General features: G+C 35.0%; 2 protein-coding genes across 2 annotated transcripts; one reads left to right on the top strand and one right to left on the bottom strand.

The window, feature by feature from the left end:
* Nucleotides 1-1,330: 1,330 nt before the first annotated feature.
* On the top strand, nt 1,331-9,643 carry LOC135847170 (uncharacterized). The gene is made up of 11 exons (XM_065366605.1): nt 1,331-1,484; nt 1,555-1,726; nt 1,794-1,914; nt 2,001-2,211; nt 2,307-2,533; nt 2,633-2,837; nt 2,915-3,102; nt 8,555-8,744; nt 8,825-9,043; nt 9,150-9,356; nt 9,443-9,643. The coding sequence occupies exons 1-11, from the start codon at nt 1,415-1,417 to the stop codon at nt 9,589-9,591; spliced, it is 1,959 nt and encodes a 652-aa protein (XP_065222677.1). The 5' UTR covers nt 1,331-1,414; the 3' UTR covers nt 9,592-9,643.
* A 358-nt stretch (nt 9,644-10,001) lies between these two features.
* On the bottom strand, nt 10,002-19,496 carry LOC135847169 (uncharacterized). The gene is made up of 27 exons (XM_065366604.1): nt 19,123-19,496; nt 18,818-18,958; nt 18,554-18,601; nt 18,273-18,317; nt 18,117-18,185; nt 17,994-18,044; nt 17,829-17,927; nt 17,667-17,732; nt 17,459-17,581; nt 17,289-17,354; nt 17,143-17,187; nt 15,174-15,218; nt 14,912-15,088; nt 14,758-14,823; nt 14,556-14,678; nt 14,419-14,481; nt 14,262-14,306; nt 14,138-14,182; nt 13,972-14,037; nt 13,818-13,886; nt 13,655-13,744; nt 13,390-13,515; nt 11,541-11,609; nt 10,867-10,959; nt 10,517-10,642; nt 10,294-10,356; nt 10,002-10,171 (listed from the first exon to the last, which is right to left on the bottom strand). Exons 1-27 carry the CDS (start codon nt 19,249-19,251, stop codon nt 10,118-10,120), a joined length of 2,202 nt encoding a protein of 733 aa, XP_065222676.1. The 5' UTR covers nt 19,252-19,496; the 3' UTR covers nt 10,002-10,117.
* Nucleotides 19,497-21,474: the final 1,978 nt, after the last annotated feature.

Genomic DNA, 21,474 nt, shown 5'->3' with positions numbered 1-21,474 from the left:
CACACACCACGCATCCACCTGCGAAGTGATAACAGTGCATTTATCATTTTTTTACCTTTTTGGGTGTTTTCATTCTTTATTGTCGAATTATTTTGCATATTTTTATTACCTTGAACAATTCCGTGTATAATGCATAAATAAATAGGTATATTTTTTGTTTAAGGTTTTTTGGGTACCTAACATACCTACCCACGGTGTGCGTTTTATGACAGAAAGTTCAAGTAGGTACCTACAAATTTCTCTTCCATTGTTATCGAAGTTGGAATCAATTAATTTTCATAAATGCGATCTCCTCGTAAGTGATGGAGAAGTGAAACATGTAGGTAGTAGGTACACGACGTATGTATTCAAATAAGTATTTTGCAATCTATCCAAACTGATTAATAATTCTGTTATCTGTGCGATGATTTCAGACAGAAACCGAATGTTAGTTATGTACAGTTTGTTTGCTCTGTTTTTAAATGCAATCTCGACCTCGACGGAATAATTAAACAGCGATTGGATTTCGGAAATACGCAATAAGAGTTTACTGGAATATGCTGCAGCAATCAACCGTCAATTTTGTACAGAACTAACGAAGCTGTTGTGGAATAGGCTTCAATGCAAAACTACCTATCCAGATTCATTATCGATAGGTATATAAACGCAGCTAAATGAACTTGTGCAACATTATCAATGAACTTGAAAAGTCAAAATATGGTTCAACGTGACTATCATCTGTATCTGTGTAATATCCCTATAATATTCATATATCACACATCGCATCAAACATGTGATTAAAGTAAACAATACAGCGCCGGCAACCCATTCCGTAATGTACCTATCGACTATCCTACGTGTTTCAAAAATTCACGTTACAATATTCTACTCTATTTCGGTACCTAAACGTATCCTAATGTTTTATATGATTTTACAGGGCTGGTGAATGGAACTGCGAGATAGATGTATATGACCCAGTGACACGATACGACCTAGTATATCATCGACATAACCTCCGTTGAACTCTACTGACCCCCGGTGACTGGGTACGTAACGTTTTGAAGGACTGTAAACACGTGTTTCGCACAGTTCGATGAACCGAACTCCGTAAGGGGTGTTTTTTTTTTCGCGACAGCCGACACCTTGATAATGAAATGCCACAAGTGGTCGGGTGTTCTACGTCGTATGCAATTTTACACCACTGTACCGATCATACTAGTTCATTCGAGTGGCAGAGCTCGCAATTACGAATGGTAATCGCGAATGTATCCAAAGTAAATAAAAATCCGTATGTTCATGCAAATTTCACGTTAGTTATACGATTTGCACAGATTTCAATTTACGAGCGCTGGATTATTAATTGCGATGACGTCGAAGAACCATTTCACGTATAAATCGTTTCACAAATGTCGTGATGATTCAGTCATAATTAAAAATGTATCGAGATACGTTCGTCGTAGTGGCCCTGATCGCTCTAGGGGCCTATTCTACCTTAGGTTTTGTTGGTACGTAGGTATGAGTATTTTTACTTATTATTTGGGTGATGAAGATTTTAATTTTGTGAATGTTTCGCAGAAAGAGATTTCTTGGAGGATTATCTGCAACCGTTGGATGTCGGAATAAGGAATCGTACCTACGATAATTTCATCGACGATGATAAACTTTGCTCTCGAGACTGTACCAAGTACCCTGAACCTCGTACTTGTTACTATAAATTTGTCGCCGAACAATACCACGCGATGGGACCGTAAGTGCAAATTTTATGGAAAATTTCTTCGTGAATATTCGGTGATCTGTTTTCAATTCGTGTTTAGAGCCTGTAAGAATTGTCCTATGACTCGAGAAGATTGCTTTAGTCCTCAATGCGTTCAAGCTGATGGTATCGAACGAACGGTGTTAACGTTCAACAGATTACTAGATGGTCCATCCCTTCATGTAGGTTGATTGTTTGTGCAGAAATAATTCATGATTTAAAATAATTATCGTTATTTTATTGTTTTTTTTTCATCTGTGTTCGATAGGTTTGTTACGGTGATCGTATCATTGTCGACGTTCACAACAAAATGCCTGCCAGAGAAGTATCAGTTCACTGGCACGGAGAACTTCAACCAAAATCCCCTTGGATGGATGGAGTTCCTCATGTAACGCAGTGTCCTATCGATGGTAATACCTGGTTCAGATATGATTTCATCGCCGCCACTCCTGGATCTCATTTTTACCATTCTCATTCCGGTAAGAAAAAATGAGTATTCCTATTTTCTTATAGACAGATTACCAATTTCTTACTCTTGAAAATTGCTGATATTTAATTACGTAATTTTATGCAGGACTTCAGTTATTCGATGGTTTATCTGGTTGTCTCATTGTACGTACGAGTAAAGAAGTAGATCCTTTAAGGAATCAATACGATTACGATTTATTCTCGCACACGATACAAATTCAAGATTGGTTGCACGTCTTGATGGATGATAAATTCCCAGGATACAACAAGAATAAAACCATGATCACGGTTAAACCTGATTCTTATTTAATTAATGGAATGGGTGGATATCAGGTGAGTACTCGCGTGTGAATAAATGATCCCAATTTAAAACGGTATTTAAACAGAATTAGGTACGATATTAATGTAAAATTCGATCCCCCCCCCCCACAGAATCCGGTTACTTTACAATGGACTGGCACCCCATTCGCCGAATTCTTCGTCAAACCGAATAAAAAATACAGATTTCGTATTGTTTCAACCTCATCGACTACGTGCTCGTTTCAGTTCACTATTGAAGGACACGCTATGACATTAATCGCCACCGATGGGTACCCAATCCTGCCCGTGAATGTTAGATCTCTTTATATGGCCGGAGGTTTGTATTTGTAATTTCGTCAAAACGTTTTATCGTAATTTGCGTCTATAACTTATGCCCCTTCATTATACTTTCAGGAGATGTATACGATGTAGTGATTACCACCAATCAAACCCCTAGACCTTACTGGATGCGAGTTCAAGGAGTTGAAGGAGACTGCGCTGTAGCATTTCAGCAAGCTGTTTTACAATACGAAGGTAGTGGGCAAATGTTACCCCCTACGCCGAATACGGAGGCTTTGTTCAATTCTTTATCCTACATACCTGTGAGTAGTTCTGTCTACCAATTCTCTCAATATTTATGATGAGCTATTAGTTTGCTTGTATTTTAGTCTTACAGGTTTCTAATTTTTTTTTTTTTCAAAGTTATTTAATTGTCGAGATATCGCTTTTTCCACTAAAAAATAGAGAAAAATTCTCGCTTTTATGTTGAAAATTCCCAAAAAATTTAGGAATATTGTCTCATTTTTTTTGACAAAAATTTAGAAAAGGCATTCAATTGTTTTCCTACCTAGTAATTGTCAGAAAGTTCTGAATTTCGCTAATATTGTCAAAGTCTCAATTTCAGTTTCATTGTTACATTTTTGCCTAATCTGAATGTTTATTCTTTCGTAATTTTTTTTTGTTCATTTTTTATTGAAATGTTTCGGCTTTTTAGTGTTTTTTTTACATGTGGATACTTTTCTAGTTATTTTTTAACATTTTTTGATCACTACCTATGTTATTATTTTTTTTTTTTTGGAAAAAATTGAGTAGAAATCCTGAATTGAAAAAAAATGAATAAAATAAGGTTCTGAAGGGTACCCCTGTTCAAGATGGAAAATCAGTCTTTTAGTTTGGATTTTGGAAATATTCTCATAATATTTTTGCACACCCACAATCACAAAAATAATTTTGGAGGAGAAAAAAAAATTTCGCGCATTCTTCCCCCCCCCCCTCCTCTTCCCCATATGGAAAAATATTCGTGTTTAGGTATCATTAGAAAATTCCTATTTTTTAGTGTACATAGCACACTATTGGTAGGTATCGCTTTGAGAATTGAAATTTCATTACACCTGAATGTTCTCTTAAACTATCCAACCGTTTTTTGTACCTATTGGACAGAATAATATGAGAATCATTAAGGTGGAGGGAACAGATTAATTTTCATTCAATTTGGATACGTAATTGATGAGTAATTGCAATTTTAGTTTATTATTTTAATGCATTAAATCCTAACAAAGGGTAAAAGGGATTTGTAAAACACCTGCCTCTCATTGTACCCTGCTGTACCTCCTGTCCTATTCTAACACCACTTAACAAACCAGCAGTGTTTCATTGTACCCTGCTATACCCCCAGTCTGCCAGCTGTGTATTTCAAGTGAGAGTTGTTTGGTGGGGTGTTTACCAAACAAATCTTTTATATTCTTTTAATGCCCTATCCCTCTATGTGTACTCATAGCCGAGTGGTTAGGGCATGTAGGTAGGAATAGGAATTGTATAGGGACCCAGGTTCGAATCCCCATGAGGTAGGTAGGTAGGTAGGTACAGGGTGCCCAGAAATATCGTGAACCCCTAAAAAAGTTTTCTGCTAAATGAGGCAATGCAAGCTTGGAAATTATTCTGAATCTTTGTAATTTGGAAGATATGAAAACACTGAAAAACAATTATTAATTAGGAGCAATGCGGTTTTGAAAATATTATTTCTCATCACTGTGACATGGTTGAGTCACTTATGCACTACCTATGTAATAGCGGTTATATAGGTGTTGAAAGGCAGCTGTAGTTACGCACACACTGCAGCTAAGCTGTCTAGTTTTGTTTTTTTTTTTTTTGATCAAACATTTTGAAGCAACTTTTGTGATACATACAAAAACCTGTGGTAAATTCATGGAATTTTTCTAGTTTTTCTGCACTGTATTCTAGCTGAAAACCCTCCTCCTCGCCCCACTCCACCAAAAGAGAATTTGAACAATCCTAATTTCTCAATTCTTATATGTACATTGAAATCAGAAACTTACATCTCTTTCTCCTTCAAATTCCAATTTTCAAAATCTTTGCTCTTTTTCCCCTTTGCACAAAATTGTATCTTGTTCGAAGCAGACATTTTTTAAAATTCAGAAACAAACACTAATTTTTTTTCATTTTTAAAAAAATTTTAATTTTGACCATTAAAAAAAAAACTTTGTGAACGTCTAAGTGGTTGAAAGAAGCTATTGAAATTTTGTATTTGGGAGTACATATTTAATTTTGTATTTGGGAGTCTTATATAAGAAATTAAGAATAAAATGAAAAATTTTCAATTGATAGAATTTTCAGCTATTTTATCAACTTATTTTTGTTTCCGTCTGCATCTGCGAACTCCAGCGTCATAATCTTTTTGAGAAAATTAAGTATAATCCTTAGTTAATTTCCAAAATGAGTGATCACTCAAATTCAATTTTTTTTCAAATAGGTATGTATGACAATTTAATTGTATTGTTTAAATTTCAGTTGAACTTACAAAAATTAAATACAATGGATTTTGTGCAGGACTATTCAGACAAATTTTGAGCTTCCTAGCGGTTCAGGAGGCTAAAAGCTATAGGGATCCTCACATTGAGGGCATTTTTGATGAGAAGAAAGCAAATGCGTTATTTCCCCCCTCTCCGTCTTAGAAACTTACAATTTGAGGTTGTAAACTAGGTACCCTGATTCGTAGAGTTCAAAATTCAATGCCTTTTTCAGTCAACCTTTACCAAAACATCTTCAATATTACACTTTTCAGGATTATTCATTATTGCGATAGTTCTATATTCAGAGCATTTTTGCAAGTTGTTCTTCTTTGGTATTGGTACAAAATTTACTGCTTTGAAGTCCTTAGGCAGCATACCTGGCTTCATCGTGTATTTCATTTATCATCTTCAGCAGCTCCTTTTCATACTTTGGTGTTAGATGTTTAATCAAGTCTACTGGTATGAAATCTTCCCCCACTGCTTTGTGGTTTCTCTTCAGCATGTTCCTCAGCTCCCACATTTCAATTTGTGGTGCCTCCTCTGTGGCTTGATTGCAGGGTTGTGCCGTAGAATACACCATGTAGAATACATGGACATTCTACGCGTAAAATAGCGTGTGTAGAATAGCCTGAAAAAAATGTAGAATGCGTAGAATACGTGTAGAATAAACGTGCAGATTATTTTTATTTTTTCAAAATACTTACTTATCTTTTTTTCATTTTTTGCATCATTTAATTCAATGCTGGTATGTAAAAAAAAAAAAAAAAAAAAAATGAAATGGTACCTAATAGTAACTAATAAGGTTAAAAAAACAAATTTTCAGTTCGTACCTAAGTGTTTTAATTTCTTTTCTCAAATTTTCAATCATAAATTAAAATTATAATTTATGTTATAATCAATTTATATAGGTAATTAAAAAGAAGAAAACCCAAATTCATATTTAAAATTTAATTTCCTGAACAAAAAAGTTGAACTTTCATTTTTCAAAAGTGCATTTTTGGTAAATAAACAATTTTTTGGCTTTCAGATGGGTGATTTTGCTGCATTCTACGCATTCTACACATTCTACGCGTATTCTACACATTCTACCCATTTTACGCATTCCACATCAAATTTTACGTATTCTACACCTAAATGTAGAATAGGCTATTCTACGTGTAGATGCCCAGCCCTGCTTGATTGTTAACACCATACTCTCCATCTTTTCTTCACATATATGCTATTCCACTTCTCCTTCTCTTGTGGGCAGCCATCATCTGCTTCACTTTGGTATGCATTTCTCCAAAGTTGTGCCTTTTCTCCAGTTCTTCTATTTCTTGGCACTTCTCCTCACACCATTCATTTTTGGCTGTTCTGCACATTCCCATGATCTCATTATTAAGTGCTGTGTATTCACTTTTGAGTACAGTGGAACCTCGATATCTCGAAATCCAAGGGGAATGGTCATTCATTCGGCTTATAGAGGTTTTTGAGATAATCAGTTTCAAGTTATGCAGGTAAGATTTTGAGAGAGTTTGAGTTATAGAGGTTTATGAAATGAATGAATTTAGAGATATGTAAGTGCATAAAAGATAGAAGTATGAATTGAAATATTCGAGTTATAGAGGTAAACGCCAGACAACGTACGACTTATACAGGCTTTCTCACTGCTCTTGGCAAAAGTTTAGCTTGGAGTTACAGCTGAGATATGTAAGTGCATGGACAATAGAAGTATGAATTGAAAAATATTCGAGTTATAGAGGTAAACTCTCGACAATGTACGACTTATAGAGGTTTTCTTGCTTTTTTGGCAAAATTTTAGCTTTGAGTTACAACTGGTTTGTGTAGTGAATTTTGACTTATCCGAGTAAAGTTAACATCGAGTGTTATGGAGATTTCAAGGGGAATGGAGGTTGGTTCGGCTAATAGAGGTTTTCGAGTTAAAGAGTTTCGAGTTATCGAGGTTCTACTGTATAAATATAATGATGATATATGGAGGGATAAAAAAGCAGTTTCAGAGGATCACTTCTAGAGCACTCTGAACATGGTCATTCGCGTACCCAAACATGAAAATTTGGGTGACAAGGAGTGAAGAGTCTTCACTTCCCTCATTCCTCATCACCTGAATTCTCTTGTTTGGGTACGTGATTGACCACATTCTGCGCACTCTACAGGTGGAACCATACATATGCAAAAAACTTGGGTTTTTATCCCTCCATATCATCATTATATTTTTACTTAAAGGTATTCACTACTTGGTCTGTTTGCTTTTCTTGATTCTTCCATCAGATCCAGTATCTCTTGAGTCATCCATGGTTTGTGTTTTCTTTATTCTTTGAGTGGGGTAGACTTTTCTGCTGGTTTTTTAACCTTTGGCTTCCATTCTTGCAACTTTTCTTTGATACCTTGTTCTTCTTCCAACTTGTTTTCCTTTTGTTTTTCCAGTTCTTCTTGGAATTTCTTTCACAATTTACACACACTTTGTTATAAGGTGCACCGGGGCAAGTCAGAATGATTTTTCGCAATTTCAACTTTGACCAGCTGTTACTCCCCTTCTAATGAACCAATAGCCTATGGATCAAATTTATTATGTAGGTTCCCATGAGGGTTCTTAACCTATGGTGAAAATTTGAGCGCGATTTACACAGTAGCTTTTGCTCAGTGGAATAAAATATAAACTGTTCTGACTTCCGCCAATTGGGGGAAGTCAGAACAGGCTACACTTTGCAGAGGCATAGATCACAAACGGAGCGTCCTAGAAAAATTGCACAGAAACAAAATATCGAGTAATCCACTGCTGAAATGTATGATATTTCAAGTTCACTGAAAACTTTGACACTCCCCAGCAGCCTTTAAAAAGGGCTAGAGGGCTGCGATTTGCGCCATTGGTCATCCCTTCGGAAGGTCTGTCTACAGGAAAAATTTCAAAAAAATCGCCACCCCTCCCCCCTACCACATCTTGGTCGAATTGACGTGGAAGAACCCAGCTGTAGAATTCTTTTTTGATCGCTCAAAAGTTGAAGATACCCTCTGAATATTTAAAAAATCTGATCCAAAGACTGATATTACCAAGTTTACCTCTTCCTATTTGCTATTTTAAAAATTAAAAAAATTCGTCCTGTTTCCTCAAATCTTGAACGACAGAAAACCGTGACAAAAAATTCAAGGATCTCGAATGAAAATGTTTGGAAAATTGACGTCAGCTGGCAGCTGGCCTGGACTTGATCAATTGATATCTGTTAATTGTGTATCTAAATTATTTCAGGAATTGAATAATATGAGAAAACCATGTCATGAAAACGCCGATAACGTATGCTTGGATGAATTACGATCATTGTACAAAGCTCCGGCAAGATTACTGGGAGAACCTTATAAACAGTATGTTTACCATATCGGAGGGCACATGTTTACTCCGGAAGAGTTATATTTGAGTGGCACTTATCATACTCACTATCGTAAGTTACCTACCTAATTTTTGAACTTCATTCTTCAAGTAGGTACCTATTGGTTTGATAAACTCGTGGATTTGTTTCAGTTCCAGTATCCGGACCTGGTGTGACACCTGGGGGTGGTATGTTTTCAGATACAATAAACAACAAAACCAACGTGTTTCCACCTTTTGCACTATTCGGCGAACCGTATAATCCTTTGATCGAAAAGCTGAAATGCCCTGATAAATGTGATCCATGGTGCGAATGCATGCATTTGATAAAACTACCGTATAATGAAGTTTTTGAAATGGTTTTCATCGATGGTAAGTTAAAAATGCTTGTTTATTTCACCGATAGGTAATGTACCTAGCTATCTACCTTTTTGATTTCAAGTCGGTTACTTACAATTTACGAGTAAATTTTTTTCAGGAATATCGAATGATTTCATAAAGATGGATCATCCGTTCCATATCCACGGACATCATTTCAGTGTAATGAAACTTGGCACTAAAGATGACCTCAACAAACCAAATCCTTTTGCAATTAATCCTGAAAATGAATATCCTCTTATCAAAGATACGCTTCCTGTACCACCGGCTGGGTTTGCTGTGGCCAGATTTGTTGCCGATAATCCGGGTAAGTTCAAAGTTTGCCATTAAATTCACTCATTCAATTAATGCGGACTTAAATGTGTATTTATCGGCCATCGAATTTTCACGTAGGCTTTTGGGTCCTCCATTGCCATTTCCAAAATCATAACATGGCTGGTATGGTAGTCATTATACAGGTCGGGGAACCGAACGAAATGATTCCTGTACCCGAAGGTTGGCCCAAATGTGGTAATTATCTCCCCCCGGTTCGTATAAATTGAATTGTGATATCTGAGGAAACTAAAATACATCGGATGGTGTCGTCTTGAATTATTTTAGGGATTTTTTTTGTTGTTTTGACGTGTTGAAGTAGGTATGATGTATTTTCAGTGAACAATCTAATTGGAAATGCGATGGAAAATAACGCATTAATATTGTGTATTTAAATTTAATGTTCAAATAATAAAAATAGGTACCTACATATTGAAGAAATATGATCGATTTTTTTTTTTCTAAATAAAACAACCATTAAGTAAGTAATTCTATGTAAAAAAAAAAAAAAAAAAAAAAGTCAACACAAATACAAGTTTTTTGATCGGACTTCAGCCCCAAGACCCTTAACACCGCCGCAATGGGATTAAAATTCGAATAAAATCGAATGCACTGAATGCAGCAGAAAATTCAATGAAAAGCGTTTATTAATTGAACAGTTGAATAGAACAATATGTACTTATTAGTATAGGGTGAGAATTATTTGCATTGAGAATATGAGAGTAATTAATATCGTATCGAGTGCATGATTAGTGCCTAACCTGTCCTGCTTATTGATTCATAAATTCGATCATTTATTGATTTCGTTCTCTGAAAGAAGAATGAGAGTTTAGGGATTGGAATTGGATGACCGGACACATTAAATGACACAGACAATGAAATGCTTAATTCATTTCATGAATTTTTAAAGCGCAATTTTCTACTTTACTTACAGCGGTTTTAATGATGTCTTGGAGCCTTGCTTTGGTTTCATCATTAATATGGTCTAATCGCGACTGAAAAAAAATTCATGCAATGCGTTAATTTTCTTAATATAACTTTAACTACATAGGTACCTATTTTGAAATATTCACGAATACATTATTTATCCAATAGATCTCGAAGGATGCTGGTAGATTAAATATATTATGTACGAATCTTGTTTCACATACTTACCAATGAAATTGCAAAATGCATTGCGCTCCATCTAGCTTTATAATCTGCTGTCCAACTTGACAACGTGTTATCTATGTATGCCAGAATGGACTGTAATACGCCTTCGTCCAAGTTTGTAATCCGAAACTGAAAGCAAAAAATAATCATGAGGAAGGGGAGGAGGGGTTGTGATCTTTTGTTGAAATATTCGACCAAACGAAAGTTTGAAACATCTTTTCTTTCCCATTTCAGCACTGAAACGAATCTCTTTTAGAGTTGGTGCATTTTGTTCACAATTTTTCAAGAAATGTGGAATTGATCATTGATGCAATAGGTACTTGGTTCATTATGGAAAATTATAATTACTGTACCGAAGATGATGAGAATGTAGTCTCTTCGTGAGTTTTTTTGTAGACTGGTGAGCTCAACATTGTGAAAAAATTGTCATATTCTGGCGTTGATTTCTGAAAATGAAATGGTAAAAATTAAAACAGATGTTCTCTCTAACAAAAAAAAAAAAAACTTTTCAAATCATGGATTTGTTTTATTGATTTGATGCACATTGCATGTAATAATGTACAAACTTGATGCAAATTTTGAAAAATTTCAACTCTAGAGATGTCCCTACTTTTAGGGTTCTTTCTAATAACTGGGGAAGTATTTTGGAGCAGGTACAGAAATGCCTATTTTTTTATCATTATTTCAAATTTCTAAAAACCGAAAATTTTTTGGCCATTAAAATCAAAATATTTTCCAAATTTCGATTTTTTCATAAATATTTTTCTGGGGCTTCAATTTTTTACTTTTTTTTTAATTTGGGAGCTCTATACGTTGTGAAAAGAGACTGATGTTTCTCGGGAAAACAAAGGCTTTTTCATAATAAAGAGATCATTTTGAAGAATTATGACACAGAAGTTGAGAATTTTTGAACAAATTGGATCTTTCCCATTTTAAAATTTTTTTCAACCAAAAGGTAGGAGCTTCAAGTAAAACTTTTTTTTTTTGGACTGGCCTCTGAAATGTGAATGGGTATAAAGATACTTACCACGATATAAACAATCTCATCTAGTTTGCGTTGCATATTTTCATCTAATCTTGGTCTGTACACCGTGTGCTAAAAAAAAAAACAAAAAAAAAAAAAAACGATCATTTATTAAAACAGTGAAAAAATCCACTTTTTTGTAGCTGAAAAGGAAAGAAGTGATGGGGTTGAAAAGTCGAAATCTTCAAAAGGCACTTTTAGGGCACCCTGCGGATGTACATTAGAGTGGAACAAATTTTAAAAAAACATCTTGGACTTGAACGAAAATTGGCGAGGATGTTCAATTTGATTAAGAGACTACTCAGAAAATTTTTTAGCCCCCTGGCCGTTCAAGAAGCCGAGCAAAGGGTCCTCAAAGTAGGATCATTTTTTGAAAAAAAGTGATTTTTTGCAAAAATTACACATTTTTATGAACTTTATTGTACTTTTCCGCAATTTGAAATTATTTTTGCGAAAAGCTAACGCTGGATTTGTGTTCAGCAGGTCAAAATCCCTTAAGATTATCATACCTTTTCAGGATAATTTCGATCAATTTTTCAAAATTCATATTTTTTCACCCATATTTTAGCAGGTGCGGGTGTTGGAAGAAATTCAAGTGAAAAAATTGGATTTGGACAGTTTGATCGAAATGATGGCGAAAAGTGCGGTTATCGGGGTATTTTGACCGGCTGAACACGAATCCAGAGTTAGTTTCTTGCAAAAAGAATTTTAAATTACGAAAAAGTGAGATAAAGTTGATAAAAAGTTGTATTTTTTGGCATCCGGCAATCTTCAAGTGATTGGTATTTTAAACCCAATAGAATCAGGATGTTCAGAAACTCAATTGCAAATTTTGAAGGAGGGGGTGATCAAGGGATTGCACAGGTTGTTCTATCAAAAAAAAACAAAAAACGCGAAAAATCGCGCATTTTCATAAGAGACCCTCCTTTGAGGACCCCTGGCTCAGCCCCCTGAATGGCTACGGAGCTCAGAATTTTTCTGGGTAGTCTCCCACTCGAAGTTAACTTCCTCATCGACTTTGGTCCAAATCTGGGATGCATTTTATTTTTCATTCCGCACTAATGTATGAACATACCTTTCAGCCTCCTAGATCCATTTGAGAAGGTTCTAGCATTGCCACAAAATCATAAACCGTTGAAAAAAAAGCGCTATCAAAGTCACCTCCTCTTCCTCCTCCCCCGATGTTCATCCCAAATTTCATGCTTCCTAGATCAATTTGTAAGTCTAGGAGGAGTGATACGATTTTTCAAGGTGAAAAAACTCACAAAAAACGGGTTTCTCCCCTCCAAATTGCTTCAGGAAACTGATTTTTGGATATATTATACAAAATTTGGTTTTCTATCTATTAGTTTTCAGTTTGACTTTTTTAGCCTTTTTCACCTCTCTTTACCCCTTCCCAAAAATTTGGACATCCGCGAATTTTCACCCAAAGTCATCCCCACTCGAACACCTTGATTTGTATGCAAAATCAAGCCCAAATACCTGAGCGAATTTTGTTGTAATTCCTTCAGTTGAGATGTGCATTTATAGTCCAACAAAAAAAATAAATGAAAATCGATTGTTTCAAATCAAAAATAAAATTGAGATCTCTAATTTCGTGTTTATTCTTATTTTCATTTTAACTGCCTTTAATCGCCATAATTTGTATCCTAACGCTACGGTTATGGGGGGGGGGGGTCGGGTCGGACTTGACCCTTGCAAAACTTCTAAAACTTTCTCGATTCATGTTCCAAAACTGGTTTTGGGGGGGGGGAAGGGGAAAGCGTAGATACTTATCTAACGAAGTCTTCGATGTAATTTATTAAAAATTTGAAAATCACCTTCAGAGCTGGAGATAAATTCTCATACCTACCCATTTATGAACGAAATTGATTAAATCGTGTTTAGTGAGCGTATCTAACAACGGATCTTTCAGCAAACGTTCCACTTCTTCCAAATCAGTGTATGATATCTCGGTTTTGCCAGTAAAATAGATAACCTGTAAAAAATGAATATTTGTGAACAATCCTGCCTACGTCGTCGACTCATCTAATAATTTTTGTATTTATGTAGTTGAGAAACTATTACGTACTGAAAAAACGATGCATTTCTTTTTAAAATGTTGAGGTAATGCTCACCCGTTCTTTAAGTTTACGTATTTCAGTCTCAGGATCAGACGAAGGTGCTTTGATATTACCCGATTCGTTATTTTTAGGATCAACTTGAGCCTAAAGTAAATATTTCTGAAGTGTGAGACAGATAGCTTATCAGAAAATGGTGAGATTTTTTTTTAATACTCACGTTGGCATGAGGAGGTTCTGTTGGTGTATTTTTGCCATTCGCTTCATCTTTTCTCGATTCTTTTTCGTCCTATGATTTGAATTTTTAATCAGGATTAATTTTTCGAGTCGACCAATTCATTATTTTGATCTCAATGTTGTATGAATTTTACAACCTTGGGAGTGTTGCCTTTCTCTGTGGTATTCGGTGGTGGATTTTCAGGAGTCTCGTTCGCTCGGTCCTATACAAATCATGTAGGTATAGGTAATGAAATAAGTGATGTGGTTTAAAAATTGAACATTTTTTCGAATAAAATAAAATAGTGTGGATGGAATATTTACATATTTAAATATGTGCCAAATTTCTTGGAAACGTGGATCATTTTTCTGTAAATTATTTTAAACAGGTGTAAGTAATTTTTGAAACAAAATTCTAACGTGTTAATAGAGCTACCACAATACATACTGATTTAATGTTTTTGAATATTTTCTCAAATTTAGGATTCTCCCCCTGTTCAAAAATCGTGATTAAAAAAATACATTTATGATTTGAGAACATTAGGTACCTACCTACGTATAATCTAATTTAAAAATCGTTTGAAAAAATTAAAATTTCAACTCACAATTATTATGATTAATTGAATTATTCTTTTCCTGTTTTTATCATCTTTTTCTGAATTTTTAAGCTGTAAAGTAACCCAATATACGATAATTTACTGTTGAAAATATTTCGTTTATAAAACTATCGTTACAACCCTACCATTTCATGCAACTTAAGTATGATAAACCACGCCTGTTTTGAATCCAAGTCTCCCTTATGTACGAACTCTTCAATTTTGGGTATCACTTCATCATTTGACTGGCCACCAAAACGACGATTCATCTAGAAAATCAACAAAATCTGAATAATTGTCGTAATTCTGATACCAGTTTGAGAAATTATTAAAGAAATTCGTTGGTACTTCGTGATCGGTGTCATCGCCTGTACAGCAAATATAATATTCGTCTTCTGAGTCTGAATCCAGATCCTAAAAAAAGGAAATTTAAATTTAAAAAAAAAATCAAAATTCGATCCATCTGCCCATACTTAGATTTACTTTATATATTAATTCATACTCTAGTGGATATCTTTTTGCCTTCTTCAATATCTTCATGTTTCCTTTTCTTCTTTTTGACTATTTCATGCTCTTCTGGACCAATTATGAAACAATTACTGGGAAGATGTTCTGCGATGTCTTCGTCAGGATGGTGTTTCATCGTGGTGAGATAAATTTTTTTCAGCAACGATTGACTCTGAAATGAGGTAATCGTCGAATTTTAACATTTCTAATAATTTTTTTTAAAAAAAAGGAATTAAAAATGACGTTGATCTGCTTACGTTTTTAAATAGTCTCCACATTTTTTCAAATTCTGGATCTTTTTTCTAAAAGAAATTAAGTACATGATAGACAGCTAAACTTGCAGAAATTAATCCAGAGACGTGACGAAGTGATGTGTTGTGGATGAGGGAGGGAGGGAGGTGGGAGGGGTGGGAATGAAATTTTCTCAACTTTTTCCGCCAGATATTTTTAAATTTTTTACCCGAGACTACCCCCTCTCTTCCTCCAGTATTTTTCATGTTAATTAGCCAGATGTGGTTCGAGCCATTTTTGGAAGGGAAGATGGTTCAAAACAAAAATGTTGGGATAATTTTAAACGTTAAAAAACTATGCTTATTGGTGCAAATCAGCGTTAATCCCGCTACACAAGAAAGGTGATACGCAAAATTGTGCCAACTATCGCACAATAGCCCTAATTCCACATGCCAGTAAAGTGATGCTCCGAATAATCAACAACAGAGTCAAGGCATACTTACATAGGCAGATTCCACCTGAACAAGCAGGATTTATGCCTGGAAGAGGCACAAGTGAGCACATCTTGAACATCAGACAAATAATCGAAAAGTTCGGCGAATTCAACATCCCTGCAGTACTATGCTTCATTGATTATGCAAAAGGCCTTCGACTGTGTCAACTGGATAAAGCTATATGAGATACTATGCAAGATGGGAGTTCCAGAGCACCTAATTGAGCTGATCAAATCGCTGTATGACAAGAACGAGAATGGTGAGAGTAGGCGGAGAAGAGTCAAACACGTTTCAGTCAGAATGAGGAGTAAGGCAGGGCTGCATACTCTCGCCTCTGTTGCTCAACATCTATGGCGAGTACATCATGCGAAAAGCCTTGGAGAACTGGGAAGGCCGCATCAAGATAGGAGGAAGATGAATCTCCAATCTCCGCTACACTGATGATACCACCTTAATAGCCGCAAGTGAAGAGGAACTTGCAAAACTGATCAAGCAAGTCAGGGTGGTTAGTGAGGACATGCAACTCCTCATAAATGTGGGGAAAACCAAGGTCATGGTAGTTGATAGAGCTGGACACCTACCAGAATCTGAAGCCTTGAATGAATTCGAAAAAGTGAATTCTTTATTTACTTGGGTTCACTGGTAGATGCTGAGAGGATCAGCCAAGGAAATTAGAAGAAGAATAGCTCTTGGGATAGCAGCGATGTCTCGGTTGAGAAAAGTCACCATCAGCTGGAAAATCTCCATAAAAACAAGGAAGAGACTAATCAGGATGCTAGTTTTCCCAGTCTTCTTATATGGAGCGGAGACCTGGACATTGAAGCAAGATGATCAAAGAAGAATTGATGCTTTTGAAATGTGGGTATGGCGCAGGATGTTGAGGATACCATACACTGCACACCGAACAAATGCATCAATTGTGGAACAACTGCAAGAACCAACCTGGCTGAATAAAGTATGTGAGACCAGGATAATGAGTTATTTTGGACACATAGCCAGAAGAGGACTGGAAAACATTGAAAAGGGAATTCTCTTTGGCAAGGTCCCCGAAACACGAGGCAGAGGAAGATCTCCAACAAGGTGGACCGATACAGTCTGGAAAATAGCTGGTTCAGTTGCGAATGCGGCCACGCTAGCTCAAGACAGAGAGGAGTGGCGGTCGTTGTTGGGGGCATACTAGTCGCTTGCGACTATGACGTTGATGATGATGATTATACTTTGAAAAAAAATTGAATTATATTCTATTGTAAGGTTGGTACTGAAATCCAAAATCCAAAATTTTCAATTTTTTCGTGTTTTTTTTAGTCCTTTATTCTTTGACTTTCCCCATGCTTACACAATTTCTTCCCAAATTTCCTAACTTTTTCCAACTCCACCCAATTTTTTCCAAAAATTCCAAACTATTCGCTAAAATTGTTACCCCTCTGAATAAATTATTAGTTTTTCAAGTTGTATAGATATGATTGACTAACTTGAAATCTTACAGTGTGAGAATTCTTACCGATTTGAAAATTTTGAATAATTGCTCAAATCTTGGATCATCTCCCTGAAAAATAAAATTTAGAAATTACTCACCCATGGATAAGAATTTTTGACACTCTGTACTTATGATGTTTTCAGAATTTGAAAGCAATAATAATAACATACTAATTCAATTATCAAGGTTATGAGTTTCAGTTTAGCTTCGTCATCATTGTTTGAGAAATGACCAAACTGTAACACAAATTAACAAATGAAATCGATTTTTTTTAATGAAAAAAAAAAAAAAAAAAATGAAAATGAAATCAAAAGAAACCAAGCATGATTTCGTTTATTACCAAATCGTATAATTTCCAAATTATAAAGAATTTTTCTTCGGTGTCCAATTCCTCTTTTTTCAAGTATTTCCTTATTTTCAATAACATTTCAGTGAGTGTTTTCCCTCCAAGCAGATGATTCGCCTTGAAAAGAGTTGATGAGTTACTTGAAATTGTTAGTAAAAAAACATGGTATTCGAATGCACTTTTAAAATAATTAAATAGTTACCTTTTCTTTATTCTGGTCATTGATAACTATGATAATTTTTGATTTTGAATCTGATGAATTGTGTTTCTGTACAAAAAATAAAACAAATATTTCAATACCTAATTTTTGGATATTTACTCGTACTCCGGTTCAAAAAAATTTCTATGTATAAAGTGATCTTACTGGCAAACCTGCGATTCCTCCCAGTATTTGTTGATTGATCAGATTTTCGTATAATGCATGGCCTGATACATTGTTCATCCCATAAAATACTTGAGTGAGCTAAAAATTTCAATGGTTAAATTTAATATTTGGGTTGAAATTTCAGCATATGAGAAATCTACTTACCATAGCTATGAGGGCGTAGAAAGGTGCTAATAAGATCGATACTTGTTCAACCTAATAAAAAAATATCTATGAGATTATTTTTTATTAGGTAACAATGTGAAAAATTTCATTTTACTCACATACATTTCTAGTTCTTCGAGATGTTCCCATTGTACCGATATCAAAAATGCGCCAAGCGTTATTGACAAAAACCTAGGTCAAAATTCTGTTTCAATATATTTTGTTTGATCAATTGATGATTTTTTATGATCGGTATAATTGAGTAAAAAATTGATTTACTTTGGCTAGATTAGAAGGTGTTTCAGTCATTGTAGATTTCAAATCCTGTGACGACATATAATTAGTGTAATAATTTAGTATAATTTTCATTTCTTTGGCTGTGAAATTTCACTGATTCTTTGGCCATGCAAGACCAGCACACAATTTTGGCTATTTCATTACGATAGGTAGTGAAAAAAATGGCGAAAGTCATCATGAGGTAAATCAATGAAATGTGCAAATTGTGAAAATCTAAGATACCTAGTTAAAATTTAAAGAGACTTGGTGAGTTACAAACTTACTGTCAGTAAGGTTTTAATGTTTTCGTCCTTATCATTCGCATTTTCCTCCTGTAAAAATAATAAATTGGAACATTTTAAATTTTAAATTTGGAAACTTGTAAAATATCAAATTTAATTTCAGGCATTGGATTTCATTTTTCAATTTTCAGCGAGTTTTGCAGAACTGTAGCTGACCTTTTTCAATTTGCTACATCAGTAGAGGAGGGGAATGGGAAGATTGGCAATGAATGAGTAAATGATTGAAAATTATTGAGATTTTCGTACCTTTCCTTTTAGCTCTTGGAGAAAATTTTCTATTGGTTCGGGTGTTTCATTCGGCCCCACTTCATTAACGGGTATCACTTTGAATTTCTTCTGGTCATTTGCAGTTTGATTTACTTCTTGTGATTTTGATTCGACTGGATTCTAAGTTTAAAAAAAAAAACTGTGCTTTTAGTTCATTTGGGGATTTTTTTTTAAAAATTGAGTTGAAGTAGAAATTTTTGTCGCCAGTGCTTCAGAAAAGTGTTTCACAATTTTATTTGAGCTGAAAGTACGTGAATTTATCAATGCATGGGGATCTAACTTACACCTCCATAGAACCAATTGATAACTGGTAAATCATCGACGATGCTCCTCGATTCCACTCGATGTTCGTAATTATTGGGCACTCCTTCGATTAAGCTGCTTATCCAAAATATGCAAAATAAAAAAATCATATTCGTCGCGAAAAGTCTGAAATTCGAATTATTGTAGTAGATAAACGTCAATCATGAGAACTGTGTCATACCATCTAATACGTATGTACTTTTCAAACTGACAATTCATTTTTCAAGAACGAAAAAAAAACGAGAACCAATTTCAGTAATTGAGACAGTTTTTCAACTTGTTAAATGCACGTAAATTGAAAAACAATCGAAGCCAAAGTTTTTGAAGGTTAATTGCTTCGACCTTACAAAGAAAACTTTTCATACCCGAGTGTTAAATTTGAGTACCTATAATTTGATGTTCATCATTTCTGTTTTGCAGAAAGAAATGTAGAATTCCTTTCCTGATTGAAATTTATGGTTAAGAAAGAATTTCAGTCGTAAGAAAAATGTGAAAATGAATTTTCAATTCGTACAGTGGAAAATCGAAAAGTGAAGGTTTAAGTGATCAAAATTTGTGAATTATGATGTGAGCCTTCATCGGTCGTTCTAAATTCACTAATTAATAAAAAGAAAAAAAATCATTCGATTATTCCAAGTTTTTATTTTTTTTCTCTTCTTTGCTCTTAGTTCGGACTTCTATACTTAGGTACAATTTTATACAAATTTATGTGCAGTTATAGGTAGGTTACAATAAATTGTTGAAAAATATGCGATAAACTAATATGTATTCAACGTTTTCTGGTTTGTTGTTGAAATATTTCATAATGAATGCAGCTGCTTGTAATTTATACCTACGAGTACGTTCGGATGGCAAAAATCAAGTGTTTTAGTAATTTTAGATTCTTTTTCACGATTGTTTTACGTTCAATGGGGATATTTCGTGAATTTTGTAACTTCGGTTGATTTTTAAAACGCCAGGTTATCCATTGTTTGATTTTTCATTGAAAAAAAATTTATTTATCTACGTATGGTTTTCTCTTTGAATTTGCTATGCCCTCTGCAAATTAAAATGTTACTGTTTCCTCTGAAATTAATTTTTCCGAATTTCGAAATCTTGTCAGGGACGTATCTCAACTGGTAGAAAATTTTTGAACTGGACAAAGCTGGATCGATTGAGCATGCAAAAATACATTACAAGCCGAAATTTAAGGTCCAAAGTGTGTTTCTAGATCTTTGGTGAATTTCTGAAGATTTTTGTACAAAAACTAGAAGACTTATTTTCAACCTTCTGAATCGATTGGAAACATTTTCGAGCCATTTTGGACAGTTCTGGAGCCTCCAGCAGATTTTTGAAAATTTAAATTTCTAATTTCCATAAAATTTTACCAAATGATTTTTGGAAAGCTAAAATTCCTTTTAATACCGTAATTTTAATTTGCTGAGTCGGCTGGAGCTAGTTTCAAGTCGTTCTGGAGCCTCCAGCGATATTTTAAGAATTCCAGTTCTCCAAGAAAACGCCTTAAAATCTGTCTAAATTGACTTCAGCACGTATGATCGCGATTGATGCTTGTGAGTGACCTGCTTGACCGATTACAAGCCATTTTTCCAAAGTCGATGCCTGTAATTTCGAAACAATATTTTGTCCGACGAATTTCATGATTAAAAATCTGATGAGCAGGACTGCCCTGACCGCCTATACGTGGTCTTAACGTAATTTCTCCTCGACGTAGTTTTATGATCTTGCCGACCTTAGGCAAGATTACCCGAATCTTACTGTAGGGGCGCGCTCAAGGCTATCGTGTGACAATTCTGTCGAAGCTGAGGTTCAGCTCCAGCTTCGTATTCCTTAAAAAATCAGTCTTAAAAGTAACAAGTTCGCGATAGTTTCTCTTAAGCTCTAACCAGCTAAATAGGTGACCTGGGAGCCCTGCCTCGGCTCTCTGGAAACCACACATTCGTTGTACCCATCCGTAGAATGGTAATTTTTGTACTTATAACGTGTCGCGTCGTTAATTTACTCTTACAGACATGGTACCTACTATTTTGTATAACGTGATCTTTGTTAAATCCTGCGTAAGATCGTGGTACTTTTTTAGTCACTGGCCAGATTTATCCGGAAATCTGAGCCTTTGTCTCCACAAAAATGGAACTCCGACCCAGACCTGCCGAAGCGACTATTATTGGGGTCGCCAGGGAGAGGCAGGCAATGTGAACAGACAAAACAGAAATGTACTCAAGACCATCCTACTCTCTAAATTTGAAACAGTCAATTTCACTGCTTAGCAGTCATGACATTTTGCCTTTTTAAAGCAGTAGTTTTTTTTTACTGCAAAACAGTGAAAAAAAACTACT

The sequence above is a fragment of the Planococcus citri genome, chromosome 5, assembly GCF_950023065.1.
Source record: "Planococcus citri chromosome 5, ihPlaCitr1.1, whole genome shotgun sequence".
In the NCBI taxonomy this organism is placed as follows: Eukaryota; Metazoa; Arthropoda; class Insecta; order Hemiptera; family Pseudococcidae; genus Planococcus; species Planococcus citri.
Note: the sequence above shows the minus strand (reverse complement) of the source record. Positions and strands in the feature narration are given on the sequence as shown.

Coding starts and splice junctions, on each gene's coding strand:
- LOC135847170 (XM_065366605.1), top strand. CDS start 1,415: ATGTATCGAGATACGTTCGTCGTAGTGGCCCTGATCGCTCTAGGGGCC. Junction 1,485..1,554: donor TTCTACCTTAGGTTTTGTTG/GTACGTAGGTAT, acceptor AATGTTTCGCAG/AAAGAGATTTCTTGGAGGAT. Junction 3,103..8,554: donor ATTCTTTATCCTACATACCT/GTGAGTAGTTCT, acceptor AAATTATTTCAG/GAATTGAATAATATGAGAAA.
- LOC135847169 (XM_065366604.1), bottom strand. CDS start 19,251: ATGATTTTTTTATTTTGCATATTTTGGATAAGCAGCTTAATCGAAGGA. Junction 14,482..14,555: donor TACTTAAGTTGCATGAAATG/GTAGGGTTGTAA, acceptor GTTACTTTACAG/CTTAAAAATTCAGAAAAAGA. Junction 13,887..13,971: donor AGAAAGGCAACACTCCCAAG/GTTGTAAAATTC, acceptor TTCAAATCATAG/GACGAAAAAGAATCGAGAAA.